This window comes from Cystoisospora suis, assembly GCF_002600585.1.
Source record: "Cystoisospora suis strain Wien I chromosome Unknown contig_610, whole genome shotgun sequence".
In the NCBI taxonomy this organism is placed as follows: domain Eukaryota; phylum Apicomplexa; class Conoidasida; order Eucoccidiorida; family Sarcocystidae; genus Cystoisospora; species Cystoisospora suis.
This window is the reverse complement of record NW_027153411.1, coordinates 26,719-43,064: the sequence shown is the minus strand read 5'-3', so window position 1 is coordinate 43,064 and position 16,346 is coordinate 26,719. Positions and strand designations below refer to the sequence as shown.

The window sequence follows — 16,346 nt, the reverse complement described above, 5'->3', positions numbered from 1 at the left end:
TTGGCTACGACCCCGAGAAGGCCGGGGGGGGATGCGGAGTAGAGCCCCTGTCAGAGGGACGGCCTGACGAAGAGGCAGAACAGAAGCGAAAAAGATTAACACCAGCAGAGCGTCCCGACATTGGAGGAGAATGTGACACTCGGAGAAGGGAAGGAAATACGATACTTCGGCCGCAAGAGTGCAGCCTGCAGGCCAAATCAGAGATTCGCGGGGATGACCTGAAACGACTACCGAGTGACGGGCACGCAGGATGGTTCGCAAAGGGAGATTGTACGTCCCAGACCGTGGCCGAGCTTGCACAAGGCGCCGGGTTGTTTGCAGCGAACACAGGGCACGGGCCAGCTAGTCAGTCACCATTCTGCAGCTTCCCGTCTTCAGGACGTGACAGCAGTCTAACCCGGAGTGACAAGGAGGCCACGTCTGCGGCGTGCTCGGCTGCTGCAGCTGGAGTCCGAGCCACCCAGCAAATCCCGAACGTCAGCGCTGCCGGCGGTTATTCTGGAGTGACCAGCTACTTTTTTTCCGGCAGCGGTCCGAGTCAGAATGTTCACAACGTCAAAATGACCACCTCGGGAACCGTTGGTGGGGAGGCGCCACGCGAATCATCTGAGAAACTGGCATGGACTAGAGCTGACCGCAGGCCGGTCGAAACACCGAATCGAGTCTGGCCGGGGCCGCGCTTAGATGCCCACACTTTCAACTGCGACCCCGCCGACCACCTGCTCAGGGGGAAGCCCCGGGAGCCAAGCCTGCGGGCAGAGGTGCCAGCATGTGTTACGCCTTGGGATAGCAATCCGGAACGCTTAGGAAACGGCTTTTCCTTGTCGGCGGAGACGCAAGGAGGAGATAGCTCGCAACGCCAAGCAGGCCATGGGCTCGTCTCCCGCATGTCCAACAGCATGACGCAAACAGCCACTGAGCCGACTGGCCCGCAGATGCTCAACAGATCGGACCAGCGCAACCTGGAATCGCAGGGCGCAGCTGGAACTTCGCGAGGACTTTACGGGCCACCCGAGAGTGGAGGCGCCCTTGAGTTGCCGATCGCTCCCCGGAAGTCCGCTCCGGCCTCTGAAAGCTCGCACGCAGCTGCGACCAGCCTGCGAAGTGAAGAGCACACGACGTTACATCAGCCACCTTTCCATACAGTTCTTCATCAGTCGCCTGAGGTCCGGCCAGGTGGCACTCCTGACGTCTGTACGGTTTTCGAGCACCATGCGTGCCGGCCTGTGGAAGGTGGGGGTTTCCGTGATAAGGTAGGCAGGAACCACGCCGTAGCTGACACCACGAGCAGCGACGATATTCTCGGAGGGCGGCAGCAAGTGCCTGGTTTCAAGGGTGTCCTTCTGCCTGAACAGGAGGTTTCCTGGTGTGGTGAAAGCTTTCCAAAGCATTGTTTAGGTGACGGCTACGGCCCTGCCATTCAAGCGGAAATACTGTAGAGGCGCTGGCCAGTATAAAGGTGGGGAACGACGCTGGAGGGAGACGGCGCTAAGAGCTTTCTCTGAGCTCCCGCGGCGCCCGTTCTTCTGGCGGTGCCACTCCGGTCGGCACGCGTTTCTTTTCAAGCAGAACGTTACATCGTGTGCGTGTCACGACGACATCTGGGATCGCGGCCGAAAGGGGAACTGGGGCATCTACTTCCCCGCTTGTGTGTACCACGAGATCAACTGAGCTTCCAACGCAGTCAACGGGGGACCCAATATACAAACGAATGATGTTGTTCTTTGTCTCCGCGCGTGCCAAGTGGTGCCTGGCCGTTGTGAAAAGAAGAATGCTTCTTTAACTCAGGTGTTTTCTCCCTGACGCTGCGGGCCCTGATGCGACCGAGGCAGCAGGTTTCAGAGCTTCGTGCCCACTGCTTTTACGCAATGCTTCCGAGGGTTGTCCTTCTTCCGGAAGCAGCCTCGGACAGGTAGACCTGGGTGCACTGGAGGTCCTGCTCTCGGGCTGCTTCGAGAGCTGAAGAACGGCAGAGGCCGCAGGTATGGCATACCCAGAGTCATCATGGCGTAGAACCTGCTGTCGTTCTCCGTACTTCCCCAACTCCCCTTACCCGGCGAAGTCAGTTTTTCTTTGACGTGACTGCCGGTGAAGGTACGTCCTGGTCGCGGCGTCTGACTCGCGTTCTAACGAAGGAGCCAGGAGACTCCTTCTGTTCAGGGAGCCTTCCAGCAAAATGCAGAAAACGCTGTATTGCTTTTTTTTTTTTGCAAAGTCTTCCCAGCATTAGCTCCGCCGGCCGTCTATCCTGGCAACTGCTGAACGGCCAACGCAACAATATGCTGTCGCTTCTCCCCGTAACTCCTGGGACGTTGCGCTGCTTTTCAGCACGGTGCGCGGAGTGGTTTCTACCAGGCAGGGCGGCGCGGCACATCGTTACTAATCGCCGCCTTCACCGCAGGCGGCGGGGTTATCACGGACATGAATTCTTTTTTTAATACTTTTGTAATCAGCCACCGTCTTTCGGGCTCCTCGATCCGCAGTTTTTCGCTTCTCGTAACCCCTGTCGGCATGTTGAGGGTAACCTCTTCTTTGTTTAATTGTTTTGTAATCAGCCACCGTCTCTTCAGGATCCTCGGACCGCAGCTTCTCGTGTCGCACACTCCTGTCGGCGAGAGGGTAGGCGGGCCTTTCTTGTCCTTCGCCGGTGTATATTTTGTCGAGTGAGAACTCACCGAAAGGCATGTGGCGGGCCTGCGCGGACCTTCTTGACCATCGAGCGGAAGCCGTGCATTCAAGCGAAAGGCTGCGCCACTGTAGAGAAGTAGCTAAGGCGAAGTCTTGAAAAACTTCAGCTGTCGTCGATGGAATCGCTCCAGTCGTGTGTAGGGCTGTCTGGCCACGTTTGCTTCTTCCTGTATATTCTGCTCCGTAGATACAATACAAGGAAGAGGTCTGTGGTTCAGGAAAACTTGGCGTTTCTTTGGAGTGCCCGCGCCCTTCAATTTTCGGGCAGAGATTAGGGTAATTTCTGTGAGTTTGGCCCGATCTCCGCTTTCAACGTGTGCGGCTTTGCTCGACGGGCCCGTGCCATAATATAGGAGGCTGATCTCTTTGATTGGTAGCGGACGCGTCTGAACTCTGATAACTGCCAAGGTAGACAAGAGAAAGTGAAAGCGCTTCTCTGCGTCACCAGGGATGGACCTGACGGAACGAGACCACAAGGTGTCACATTTAAAAGTTGTATCCTCCCCCGGGGGTGCGCTTCCAGCTTTCCTAAGAGGGTCAGATGCAGGCTACGTCTCGGCAACGCGGATCTAGCAATCCACACACTGTCGTACAGCGACATTCGGCACTCCCCGTCTATGCCGGAAGCTGAGAACACCCAAAACGGAGCGGCACAGCAGGCAGGCGTGAATACTCTGGAGAGAGGACGATGTGCGGCCCACACCCCTTTCTTGTTATCTGTAGTAGGGGGTTGCAGAACTCAGCTACTTTAGTTTGGCGTGGAAGGAAACCGCAGGATCAGATAATTCGCCACGACTAAAGCCACGCGAGGGGAGCTGTAAGCCAGTCGACGTGTCCAGAAGGTCATGAACAGTGACCGGAAGCACCGTGGCACAATCGGTGAAGCTCAGCTGCAATGGTGTTTACATAGGGGTACCTGTTTACAGATGAGTAAACACCACTGCTGCTGCGCTTCTCAACACTTCCTGTAAGCGGCCTTCTTTGCTGTGCCGGCAGAAGCTGAAGCTTTGCGACTGGGGAGACCCTCAGGCTCCCGCGATGAGTCAAGCCGGACACCGCGTGTTGCGAGATGTACGCTCACTGACACATTCCGCGCGGGGCCGCGAGGACCTCAATACTTTTGATCTAGGCGTGTTTCTCTGAGTGTCGCTTCGCTCCTCATGCGTTTCTAATGCGACACCGGCTCTCTTGCTCTGCGAAAATCGGACAAAGCCCCAGCAACCGCACTGTATTGGACACGCATTGGCCGAGCTGCGCTCTCGATCTAGTGGGATTTCGAGTGGGCATCTGTTTTCCTCAGAGCGAAGGCCTCGCTGAGTTGACTGGAAGTGCGCCCGTTTTTCAACCGCCTGTAAGAGAATCGTCTGCGTCTACCAGCGTTAGAACACTCACCGCGCGGAGCAGGAAGTGAGACAGTTCGTCCGATTTGCGCATCGGTTGCTGCCGGTCACTGTCAGGTCTCCTCTGTCTTCAAGAACCTTACAGAGTAGACGGAGTGACCGGGTGGGACAATGCGGCTGGTAACTGTTACGCGATGTCTTCCAGCGGCCTGGCTACTCCTGCGGACATGTCGTTCATGCGGGTTTGCATGGGCAACGGAAGGAACAAACAGTGCCGCTTCGCAAGAACTACAACCCTCTGCCGCCGCTTCACCAAGTGTGAGGAGAAGCGGTCCCTCCGTGTACGGAGATACCGTCGAGGCAGTCACTCCGTTTGCGGTTCGTCGGACTGACGCTTCTCAGGCCTCCCAAGACGCCGTTGGGCTGGTTAATCAAGCGGCCACACAGGCAGTACCTTCTAATTTGGTGGCCGCCGCCGAGCCCCAGCAGCAGCGGCGTTACGCTCAGGATGTGACTGACGGTAAGCCAGCCTGCCGATGGCCCGGGTGGTACACAAGTTTGCCTGCGACGTCAGGCTCTCTGACCCGAAGAAGCCAGGCGTATGCCGAGTCGCAATTCACGGGAGGAGCCTCTGCGTGGGTAGCTCGCAGATAAGCCCCAGAAAACCGCCCCGGCATTGGAGCTTCATCTCGGCACCTCAGCACGGAGGCAATCCCGGCGAGTTCGGCTAGCTCCTTCGCTGTGGATCCCGTTACCGTCAACCGGCACGAGTTCCCCAAGTCATTAGGATTACGCGGCAAGACGCTGTCCTCAAAGAAAGCCTCCGAAGGCCGTGGGATGTTTCACTCGCGGTTTCGCCGTCACGATCTTTGTTAGCAGGGACCCGCTTTCTCCATTGCAGCCTGTCTGCTGTCACCCTTCCCTTCTACTAAGCAATGCAAAGCTCGGATCATTACCGTCTAGACGGGGGGGGATAACATACAGTCACAAGCTTCGGTGCCGCTGTGCGACTTTGTGCCTGTTACAGACTGCCTGGCCTATCACAACTATTACCGTTCAGAAGAGCTCGGCTCTGCAGCTCTGAGGCCTCTACAGTTCAGTGAAGAGTTGCTAGAGATGGTTATGGAAATTGCAAACAAGAGAGCACAGGAGAATTGTCAAGTTTGGGGGCACTCGGATCGGTCTCTGCGTCCCGGAGTGAGCGGATTTGATGATCCACTTGTCCAGCACTTCACACGGAGACGCAGCGCTGAGCCCGTTCGCTTCGCTGCTCAATCCGAAAGATGTCTGGTTGCCAGAACGGAGAAAGCCAAGGTTGGCTCAGCTGCTCATTCCCGCAGTGAAATTGTAAAAGGTTCATTTTTCAGAGCTAAAAAAGTAGCCTGTTGGAATTGTAGAGTGGATTTATTTACAGGAACACAGGTGGTAGTATTGTAACGTCCAGGTCGGTACTGCACTACTACGGCGTGAACAACTTGCTTTTGCATCTGTTACACCAGTGCTGCTTTGTAGTTCCGGCAGCGCTCCCATGGCGTTAAAAGGTGGCTGACAGCCGCAACAGGGCTACTCACCGAGCCTGTGTCCAACAGTTGCCGGTGTTTTCAGGCTGCAGAGAATCTTTATGGGACTTTTGAAGACCCCGCCCGATGCGAAAGAGGAGTCTTTCTGTGGTTCGAAGAGTACCGAGAATTTCATGGGTGAGGACCACACTCCGGAGGAAGACTACATAGTTTCTTCAGGAGTATACCGTGACTGTCGATAACTCTGAACTCCGTTAATGAAAAAGGCCGTCCGAGATATTCGATTAGTAGTCACTTTTTCCCATAACTTAGGTTTGTTGAGGGATATTGCCTTCATAATGCAAATCGCTGGAAGGCGGAATAAGTTTTAACCGCCAGGTAGTCCTCGACACCGTGTGACCCGTGGCTCGCATTAAGATTGGGTATCAGTATGGCCCGACGGTTCGACCCTGAGCAGGTTTACATTCCTTGTGGAGAGCTTGTTCCGAAGCAGCATGGACTCAGAAATAAACTTTAGTTTGCATGAAACCTCTCAGTGGGTCAACGTATAGCCCGAGACCGTATCTGAAAAAGTTCTATCTTGACTGAGTGACCCTCGCACCCGGGGATTCATACGCTGGAGCTAGCCGAAGCCACCTGTGGTGTCCTTGCTGTTCAGAACATATCCTGGAACCAGATGGACAGACTGGTTTCATTTGGTCATAGGCCACTTCACCCAGATGATGTGGCACACTGCAAGATACATGGCATGCGCTAGGACGCGAGGTTGCACGAACGACAACAATCAGCTTTTCTGCTTGTACAAACCTTCGGGAAACATCGCGGGCCAAGCCCCGTTCAGGTCAGGTTTTTTCACCTCTCCGTGCAGATTTCTTCCAGCTCGTCCTGGGCGGAAGACGAAACCAAGAAGCACATAACGGTCTAGGTGACAGGAGCTTTGACCGTTGTAGTTCAAACACCAGAGGCGGGCATCACTTGCGGAACCAGCTGGCGTCCACTCACAACCTCGGCAGCAAGCAACGCCCTACATTGTCGCCTTGTGGATTCACTTGCTTTCGTAGCCGAGAAACGTGGCGGGCTATGCTGCAACGAGAAAAGAAGTACGAGCAGTACAGCAGTACTTTGGAGGGAGGACTCCCGGGCTTGGCGTTGCCCGGGATGCCACAAACAGGCGAGGCCACCCCAAAGAACAACGCCAGTCCCCGAGATGCGGAAACGGCAATCGAGTCCGCCGAGGAGGGGGACTTGTGGTCTTACAAGACGCCGCCGGGCGCCAGTGGAAGCAGTGGAAGCGCGGATGTCGTCGCATCCGCCAAAAGGACGGCTCAGGAGTCGGAAAGCACGGCCAACACTGACAATCAGGTCCACATTGCCGGTGACCAGCTGGAGGCACCGCCACTATATGATTGGATCCTGGGGTTTGGTATCGACAAGCCTTCCCAGTCCTACATAAATCAAGTCAAAGCCGTCTTACAAAAAGAGAGAATAACCCAGAACTGGTTGCCGCGAGTCTGCTCCAGTCCGGACGCCGTGAACTACGGCGTTTGCGCAAGACACGTTCCGGACATGGCTGATTCTTCGCCGTAAGGGCGGACAGACGGAAAACCGTTACCGCTTCGCGCCTAGTACGTGTTCGGACAGCTTGCTTCCTGGCTATGTATAGGAAAGCACGTGGCCTCGGAAGGCCTTGGCAGTTCGGTCTGACCGCACCGTAGTCCACCGAGGGCACCTTGCATTCCAAGGTTGCAAGGCTGAGCTGACGCGGCGATGTTCAAGCCAGGCAGCAGCCAGCCTTTACATCTCGTATAAACTCACGACTCATTCTTCCTCTTGAGTGATCAGTTTGCCCCAGCGGGCACAAGGGTGGGTGCCTCGATGTCAGCCACCTTCAGGCTCGAGGACATGCCTAGCTGTTGGGCGCACAAAAAACTCCCAGCGAGAGTATCGGCCCGTCAGGACTGTGTATGACGTGACTAACACTTCCCAAAAGGACTGGGCGTCTCTTCCGACCCGTGACCCGGTCTCCTCTACCCTAGGACACACTCGCATGCGAATCTGTTTCTGGCGGTTTGATTTGCGGCGTCTCATGTTTTTCAACCCCTTCATCGATATGGACAGAACCCCCTGAGAGCGAACACTCTAGCTTGGAAAGTGCCACTCCAGCTATTACGAAGATATGGCATACCTGCTGGCATTGGCGGACCCTTGGAGGCAACTAGTTACAGCGCTCGCCCAAACGCCCTCGTGGAGAGGAAGTTCTTACCCCAGCCTCTCGCCTCACATGGGATGTCCAGTGACTTACGCCTTCTGCAACTTCATTCGAAAAAACACTACGAACACCCGCAGGGCTGTGCGAATAACGCAACACCTACGCCTGCACAATCGCACTCCCCCTGCTTTACTCCCGACAAAAGCTGAACTTCGCAGCTAGTTTACCATGCCATCGAGCTTGCCAAAGACCGGTTCATCCGCCTGTGCCCATCCGACAGATACAGTTGAAACGGGCGAATTGTCCACACGATCAACTGGGACGTATAATGCTTGCCTATCGATTAGAACTGGCAGGCAAGTCCCGTTCATCAAGCTCCTTTGCCGACGCTATGTAGCGGCATTCGCTGCGCTTATCCTTCCCCTCCCCGGCACCCGATCACCTCACTCGACTAGGGCATGCAGCCTCAGAGGCCCCGCTCAGGCGACGGGTTTCAACAACATACTGCGTCCCTTCTTCGTGGTAGGCCCTTTGCAATACTGCCTAGCGTGGAGAAACTGTTTCTCTTTCACCTAGTCATCGTGTCTCGCGTGCATCCTCCGAGCCTTCACCCTCTCCTTTTTGTGTCTTGTCCTACGGCGGAGAAAACTGCCTTCGCCTTCGTGGTCCTGGTGTTCGGCAGGAGGTGAGCGAACAGGAGCATCGGGCGGAACACGATTGAAGAACAGGAAGCGTAAATCTTTTCTCCGTTCTCCCCCTGTCAATGCCTGGTTTGTCGAACCCGCGTGAATGCCCCCCTGCCTGAGTGAGTGTGGTCGTCGTGCAGGCCCTTCACGCGTCGAAGAAATAGACACGAGATCCGCAAGCACCTGCCGCTCTGTGCTAGGCTCCGTTGATGGGCTGCGTGTGATGGCGCGGCCACTCGCTGCCCTTGTCCCAGTGTCCGCAGATGCTGTCCCGAAGACCACAGGGGGCTCGTGTAAAGTGACACCTGACGGATCCGGCCATCTGAAGCCTGCGTAGTTCGGCCTGTGCTCGTCTGTCCTGCGTCAACGTCAGAGAGAAAAAGAACCAGAGGAACATGCCACTTTTCGAGAGAAAGCTCTTACGCTGCATACGTGGAGCGACCACCCGGTACCTTCTCATATATATATATATCATATATATATATATACACACACACATGTGAACACATAGACATATAGGCATTCACTGCTTTGGGATTTGTCTCTTTTCTCCAAGAGCGGACTACCCTCACCCACTTCCGTCGAGGCCGACACGAGAGCGTTTCTATGAAGACGGCTACACTCGCAGCCGAAGAACACACCAGCTGTGAGTAATCATAAGACCACTGAACTTGAGTCACGATTGTCGGCCTGGAGGGCACGTTTCCGGACGAGCAGAGTAAACTGGCGACATCTGAGTACCCACTAGGTCAGTTTAGCTGCCAAGCTGTAGAACATGCTACACCGGCGTCAACTAGCAAGCGGGGGACACAAAGAGGCTCACCCGGACAGAGTTGTCGGAGTCGCTCGGGAAATTACACAAACGAGAAGGTTCCTACCTCCTCCACAGTTTCTTGTCCTAGAACAGCCCAATCCTCGCCCTTCGCTCCACAGGAGGTGCAGAGATTCTGCTAAAACTATGGAATGCTGCTCCTTCCTTGGGCCGAAAGTAGCTAACGACTCCCTACATGTTCACACCGTTCAAAAAAAAACCAAGTAATTATTCTCCAATGACACAGCTTCGATTCGAAAAGGCGACTTTCCAGAACGCTCGCCAAAAGCTGCTACAGCATGCCCACACGGACAACGTTCTATACAAAACCGGTCTGTCTTACACTTTCCTTTTGTTGCGAGAGAAGAAGGAAGCCTTCCAGCTCACTGTCACGACGGCAGAGCTACCAGTACGTAGGACTAGATTACCCAGCAGAGAATATAGTGGTTGTACGTTGGAGTTGAGCTTGACACCACCACTTGAAAATGCTTTTGCATGGAAAGGAAATCTATCTAGTTGGTACACACATATGACAGACTGTCACACACTCTACAGAACCAAAGCGATGTCTACGCGAAACAAGGGGGCCGGGTATAGTACAGTATAGTAGTTAGTCGGCAGTCCCATTTCGGTTGGTAAATAAAGCTTCTGTTGTCCGTCGTCTCTCATAGTTCACTCATGCGTTTGAAGATAACAGACAACAAGAAAGGTAGGTTTCACGAAACGAGTTGCCATCAATCCCGTGCAGTGTCATAGGTGCTTCTCACTTTGGAAAGAGGAGGCCAAGAAATTGAATGTCTTCCTTCTTGCCACCGGAGTACACAAGGAGGCTTACTTTACTTTCTCGTCCTGGAAGAACCACGACGCCGCAGCTTCCTCACACGTAGGCTCCTGGCTTTCGTACCAAGTGTCCACGTACTGTATGTACACAGGGACAACCATTCTGTACCATCTCGAATCTGTCCATACAGATGATATATATACAGAATACGTCTATGGATGTATGTTGTACATGAATACTGTTGAAACAAATTGAGTGCTAAAACTCGTCGAGAATACACTCGTCTGTCAGTTTCCAGACACGGGTCCACTAGTTTGAAGGCCTTTGTTTCACCGACAAATCAGATGGCCTCACCCTTATGAATGTGTGAAAGAGCATACTGAGGGTTCCTTGCTGTTACTTTTGTATCGAGACAAGCATACCGATGACTGCAAGGAGCCACATCGGAGCTGTTAAATTCTGAACACTGATGGAATTGTGAGCTTGCGGTTTTGAAATCCAGTGCTATTACAGCGGCTGAAGAAGTTACAGACTCCCATGTTCATGCCCCAGAAATGACAGGCGGCTCGTCAAGTCTAGCCACGTACGAACTGTATATATCTTTCCCTATATATGTGTATCAATGTATGTACATATATATGTACGTACACGTATATATATATATATATATCCATCGATGTATAGATATATGAACAAATATGTACGACTGACCCGTTCCAGTTCGCGTTGAAATAGCTATAGTGGTCTATACATATATATACATATACATATGTACACCTGTATAAATGTTCATACCAAGAAAAGACCCACTGAAGAAACAGCGATACCTGGTAGAACTTAAACTGACGGTCTCAGCTATGTATCGGCTGCCTATCTGCAATTCCTTGTTCTTACCCAGGCATCCTTGCCAGGTGTGATCGCGCCGGGGGCGCAGTCCATAGCTGCAGCCTTCCACGCAATCCCGACTGCAACGGCTCTTAGAGTCAAGTCCGGATAAAGGGCCTGAACTGGTGGCGCTGAATGAGCAACGTGCCGATACTGTTTGATGAAATGCGCGCAGGCTGAACCAAGAGGCACAACAAAGAGGCCAGGGGGGAATTGTCCAGACTCACATATACACAGGGAAAGTTGATTTCTGTGGATAAGATTAAAAATGGAGGAGCCCAGTACCACTGCGCGAAGCTTTGCTAGAGGTCGATTTATCTTCCTTTTTGTCTTTCTCTCTCACTCCGGAACACTATAGGAAAGCATGAAGCTTCCCTAGAGGGGCGTGAACTCCCAAAACCACTAAGCCCCGACATTCCTATAGTGCACTCAGCCTGTAGAGGAACGAAGCGCTACAAAGCGCCCACTACCAGTCATCGAGAGCCCAGAACAGATGCAAAAGAAGAGAAGACGACTACCCACTCACTTTCTATCGTCGAAGAAATCCAGACAAAGTAACCGATTTCTCGCATGCAGTCCTTTCTTTCCCTCTCCCTTCATGAGGACTGTAAGAGGGGGACGGCCTCTATACTAACAATAACGCACGTAAAACGAAGAGGTGAAAAGAAGAGGGGTGAGGGGACGCCTCGGCCTCCCTCAGCATGCAACGAAATTGAGCTCAATGTGAGTAGCGGAATACAGATGTATATAGATGTATGCATTTCACACATGCGGAGTACGTACAGCGGAGAACTGTCTTACCCTCTGTAACATCGTCAACACTATAGACGGAGAAGCCTTTTTCTCCACTAGGGCGGTCCCCTCCTGCTCCAGCTAGAAACGAGAGAATAGAGTCGTGTCTTTTCTTGGAGGCTTTCATATGTTTGAAAGGTTCAACGGAATAGAGACTCTCAAAGAGTTCATGCACCGATTCTGACGGCAACAGCAAATCACCATTTCTCCTTTCTCTCGCAGACCGTGCGTCTGCCACCCCCGTACTTATGTGTCTCTCTCCCTTTCCCGGTGTATGTACACTCCAAGGCTCTTGTTCTCCGAATCGGCCAGCGATCCCATCGGCTGCAAGACTGGCCACTGCGGATGGAAAGAGATCCGACACAGGAGTTCTTGGTTGGGTATTATGGCTGGCATTTGAAGATGAAATATAAAAACGAGGACGTGAGAGAAAATGAGCACTTGGAGAACAGGCGAAATCACGCGAACATGGAGAACCTGAAGTACGATGTAACGTATTGGGAGAAGGAGTATGTAGAGATTGAGAAGGTAACGGGGCACCTGTCAATACACTCAATTCGATCTCGCTGCTCTTTCCGGCCCCTCCCCTTCTTGGCATAGATGCCGTTGGGTCAACCAGTGCTGATAAGAGAGAAGATCGAACGGAAGCGACTCGACGCAGAGACTTCTTTGGAATTCTTTCTTGTTGCCCTTCCTCGGCTAACGCCGGGGGACTCCTTCTGCCGCCTCCTTCTTTCCCATCTCCTCCAACTCCATTGACAAAAGCATCTGACAAACGACGCCGGTAACCTCTGTTACTCAAGCCACTGTTGGTCTGTTCCTGACTTTCTAGGTTGTGTGTCTCCACAGAAAAATCCGCCCAAAGCAAAGATGAACTATTCATATCGTACGAGGCAGCACGCGTGAACGAAATGAAAGAACGGGCGCCGTCATTCTGACGGTCAAAAGCGCGAACATCATTCTGCGTTGGACTAGCCGCCTCAGCCAACAACACGGGAAAGCAAGGAACAAAAGGTATCAGACACAGTTTCTCTCTCCTATAAAAATGTTGCCGACACGAAACGATACACAAAGAAAAGAGAAAACATAGACGAGACCGAAAGAAAGGTGACAACACACCGGTTTGCCTTACAAGGCCTGCGGTGGTTCGAGAGGTTTGAGTGGAGAAGATAAACTGTTCCTCTTCGGAAGTGGTCGGAGAATAACACGAAGAAACCGACGTGGAGAGTTTGCCGGCTAAAGGAATTGTCAGCTGAGCCTCATTCCACCGTGGCCCTTCCGGGGAGACGCGGCTCATGAAGAGTGCCCCCCGTCTCCGGCTCCCAGAATGCAGAAAGGGAGACATAGGACAAGACAAGAAGTGACCCTGTTTAGAACCGCGACGCTCTTTCGCGCAAGCAAGTGTGTTTGCCGTACTATTCCCGGGGTCTTTCTCTAGCGAATGCGGGCGAAACAGAACGAGCCTCTCATCGGCAAATGGCACTTCGTTTGAAGGCTGCTTCTGACAAAGAATCAATCGACTCGCTTACTCCCGCGAGAAAACGGGGCTGGGGGAAGCCGGAAGCGCAGCACAGACAAATTTTGAAAGAAAACGGATGGCAAGAGCATACCTGCTGCTAGAGTCGAAGTGGATAAGACAGGCTTTCGTCAAGGTGAAAAGCTTCCATGTAACAGGACTCGACCAAATGTCTCCTGAAGCGGACGGCCTGCACTTCCCTGCCTCCTTGACGGGAGCCACCGGCTCCTAGAGTGAACATCGACCCGGGCCTGAGACAAAGAACAGCCAACACCTCCGACTGAGGAACATTTCCTCACTGTGAGAGGCATATGCGGAAAGAGACGCCAGCCACTGTATCCTTAAAGTCACGTCCCCGGAGGGTGCGGCGAAGGAAAACCTGTCTCAACAAGTGACCTTGAATTATACGTAAATATATGAGGTTTGACAAGGGGACAAGTAGTCATGGCTCGTGAAAAGAAAGCTACAACGTTGGTTTGCTTGGAGTAGTACTGCCGTCGGCCCACATCGAAGAAAAGAGACGCAGCGGGATGACCGAGGAGTATCGGAGAGTGACTCTTTCGTGTGGGTAGCGAGTTTCGCCGTCATTCGAGCGGAGTTTTGCTCGTGACTGTTACTAGATTCCACTTCATTCTCTATCGCAGCCAGGAACTAAATAATGGGGCGTACTCGTACAATCACTGATTCTTTGCCAGTCTCGAATTTCTGTGGTTATATCTAGTAGAGGTGTATGTGTGAAGAACTGCCACGCAAGACGACGTCCCGTTCTCCTCTTGAAGAAAAAGAAGCATCGTAACTCTCAAGCATTGGCTCCCGGAACTTGCCGTTTAGGGAGTGAATAGCTTTCTATTGCATTCCTCCCGTATTTCTCCCGAGTGCTGTGGCTGGAAGTTCAAGTTGTCAACGAGGATCAACCATCGCAACGTTTACGCACGTGATTCATCGGTGCGCGGAGACCGATATATAGCTCTAAACACTCTAGTGCATTATGGACTTGCCTGTACAGGATCCAGCAGTCTTGCTTGGGAAATCCACCCCTGTTGTCACGCCAGCCCGAGGTGGCACGGGGCGCTTGTGTGAGATGCCATTGCGACACAGTGGACCAGAGAAAAGGACAGCTGTGCCCTTCACTTTGAGAATATCCTACCGTGCTAAGCTACCATGCACGAAAAGAGCACACCAAGTGCAAGCAGCGAACTGGAAAGGTGAGATTGGGGGGACAAGGACTGAGAGTGAGCGTCCCCTGACATTTATGCTGGTGGTCCTAGAATCCTAGTCTTACTCCCAGCTTCTGCCGGTTGACCGATACATCCTTCACGCACCGAAACAATCTGCTTGGAAAGTCGTTTTCGCACTCGTTTTCTTAATTCTCGATCTCCTGCTCTCTCCCGTCTAGCAATGTGCTCTCGGGAGGCGCTGAGTGTTTCACAGTGGCAAAAGAATCTGAGAGAGCGAGAATCTTGAGAGCTCTTCCCTGCGTCTCCCATTCGCAGGGCAGATCTCTCAGGCAGACTAACTATAAGAAAAAAGCTTGGTAAATCTTTTGTTGAGAAGAGTCCAGTGCTGCACGCAGCACGACGCGGCAGGCAAAGAAAGATGACGCTGCGGGAGAATCTTCGCCCTCCGTCATCTTTCTTCATGCGTGGCTCGCAAAGTGGGGTGACCACTTTGATAGCCAGTACCACTATGTTTCCCAACGGACGCGAGAACTATAATATGTTTTCTCTCGTTTGCAAAAAGAGAGAAATTTCCTTTCCTCCTGGGGTGTGGGGCCTCCATAAATACACCAGCGGAAAGAAAAAAACATCTCTTCCCCCTGCGGCGTCAAGCGAAGCGAAGTCCCGTTCCTATCTTCCTTTCAGGAACAGAGCGGTAGCTTATCAGGCCACCATGGTTGTGCTTCAGTTCTCCTGCCTACCGGCTGATTCAGCGGCCCTTCTCTATCTACGTCAGAAAGAAGGAATGGACCCTTTACTCCTTCTCTCCACTGCCTACTGTTTTCCACATGTAGAGCGTAAGGGTTATATATAGAAAAACGGCTACTCTCCCTTGGAGAAGAAAAAGCAGTGAAGAGACTGCTGAACAGGGTGATGGCGAGCGACTGACTACCTGATATTCATCCGTAGATTGTGTACATCTACTTCGTCTCTTCTCAACTGGAGACACTAGGCTTCTTTAGAAACGCTGTTAAATCGGTCTTTTAGCTCATGCTTGGAATCTCGCCGTCTCTGTGTATCCATACAAACAGATACAGTCAACCGTTGGCGGCATCTATCGATATCTATATCTACATATACATCTATATATATATAGAGAGAGAGAGAGGAGAGAGAGTAGAGGGGGTGCAACGAAGATGAAAACGATCACATCTCAGTGGGATCTACATACATAAACACAGAGAGAGTGAGAGAAAGATAGAGACAGAGAGAAAGTACAAGTGTGAGGAGTATGGAGGGTGGTCATTTGGTGAACGGTGGTTTGCGACTCGGGAAAGAAGATCTCTGTTGTTTCCCGTCCGATGGGACTGCTCTAGCAGCTAGTTGGTTTGCATGCAGACGCATAAAGAACCGCTGGAGAAAGGCAGGAGGCTCTAGAAAACTTCCTTCTCTTCCGAGGTAATGAGGGAGCACCTGAAACAGGACACGTCGACCCAGACACTCCCGCCTATCAACCAATACATATATATATATATATAGATAAAAGCCTTCCATGCAAACATCCTAATCAATTCATGTAAAACTTCCCGTTCTTCTTCTTCTTCATCTACAAGCAACATGCGTCTTCTCTGATCACTAGGGCTCTCATGAAACGTCTTGCCTTGATGCACTTCTGCTAGTGGTCTCTCCGAACGGGTTCAGTTCTTCACTTCATCCCATCACGAGGAATACCAAAGAAAGGAAAGAAACTTCTCCGGAAGTTCATAACCTCATCCACTCAGCAAATGCACCCACGGACCAACTGGCATGAGTTGTCTACCTTGAATCTACCTATCTATCTACCTTGAATCTACCTATCTCTCTACCTTGAATCTACCTATCTCTCTACCTTGAATCTACCTATCTCTCTACCTTGAATCTACCTATCTATCTACCTTGAATCTACCTATCTCTCTACCTTG

The 16,346-nt window shown here is 52.3% G+C and overlaps 5 protein-coding genes across 5 annotated transcripts in view; 3 read left to right on the top strand and 2 right to left on the bottom strand.

The window, feature by feature from the left end:
- Window positions 1-1,439, top strand: part of CSUI_001520 (ap2 domain transcription factor ap2x-6) — a gene marked incomplete at both ends in the record, with an annotated part of 13,713 nt that extends 12,274 nt beyond the window's left edge. The window contains one exon of the mRNA XM_068061726.1: window positions 1-1,439. This exon is cut by the window's left edge and continues 75 nt beyond it. Within this exon, the coding sequence (XP_067926302.1) occupies window positions 1-1,439 (1,439 nt within the window).
- Window positions 1,440-2,245: 806 nt separating this feature from the next.
- CSUI_001519 (uncharacterized protein) lies at window positions 2,246-3,117 on the top strand. The gene has a single exon (XM_068061725.1). It carries the CDS (start codon window positions 2,422-2,424, stop codon window positions 2,665-2,667), a length of 246 nt encoding a protein of 81 aa, XP_067926301.1. The 5' UTR covers window positions 2,246-2,421; the 3' UTR covers window positions 2,668-3,117.
- Window positions 3,118-3,813: 696 nt separating this feature from the next.
- On the top strand, window positions 3,814-7,722 carry CSUI_001518 (scp family extracellular subfamily protein). Its single transcript, XM_068061724.1, has 6 exons — window positions 3,814-4,039; window positions 4,146-4,548; window positions 5,056-5,225; window positions 5,634-5,725; window positions 6,207-6,389; window positions 6,610-7,722. Exons 2-6 carry the CDS (start codon window positions 4,200-4,202, stop codon window positions 7,133-7,135), a joined length of 1,320 nt encoding a protein of 439 aa, XP_067926300.1. The 5' UTR covers window positions 3,814-4,039; window positions 4,146-4,199; the 3' UTR covers window positions 7,136-7,722.
- Window positions 6,511-12,930, bottom strand: CSUI_001517 (scp extracellular domain containing; the record flags this gene model as incomplete). Its single annotated transcript, XM_068061723.1, has 5 exons — window positions 6,511-8,801; window positions 9,267-9,446; window positions 10,090-10,172; window positions 10,930-11,096; window positions 11,722-12,930. Coding segments are annotated over 5 exons (2,109 nt in total), but the record flags the coding sequence as incomplete, so codon positions are not given.
- Window positions 12,931-14,483: 1,553 nt separating this feature from the next.
- CSUI_001516 (der1-like family protein) overlaps window positions 14,484-16,346 on the bottom strand; it is a 6,232-nt gene continuing 4,369 nt past the window's right edge. The window contains exon 2 of the mRNA XM_068061722.1: window positions 14,484-15,858. Within this exon, the coding sequence (XP_067926298.1) occupies window positions 15,688-15,858 (171 nt within the window). The 3' untranslated portion in view covers window positions 14,484-15,687. The remainder of the gene's footprint in view (window positions 15,859-16,346) is intronic.

Excerpts from the sequence above, each read along its gene's own strand:
- CSUI_001519 (XM_068061725.1), top strand. The coding sequence starts at position 2,422 with ATGAATTCTTTTTTTAATACTTTTGTAATCAGCCACCGTCTTTCGGGC.
- CSUI_001518 (XM_068061724.1), top strand. The coding sequence starts at position 4,200 with ATGCGGCTGGTAACTGTTACGCGATGTCTTCCAGCGGCCTGGCTACTC. Across the intron at positions 5,226-5,633 it reads ATCGGTCTCTGCGTCCCGGA|GCTGCAGAGAATCTTTATGG; the intron begins GTGAGCGGATTT and ends CGGTGTTTTCAG. Across the intron at positions 6,390-6,609 it reads GCGGGCCAAGCCCCGTTCAG|CCGAGAAACGTGGCGGGCTA; the intron begins GTCAGGTTTTTT and ends TTGCTTTCGTAG.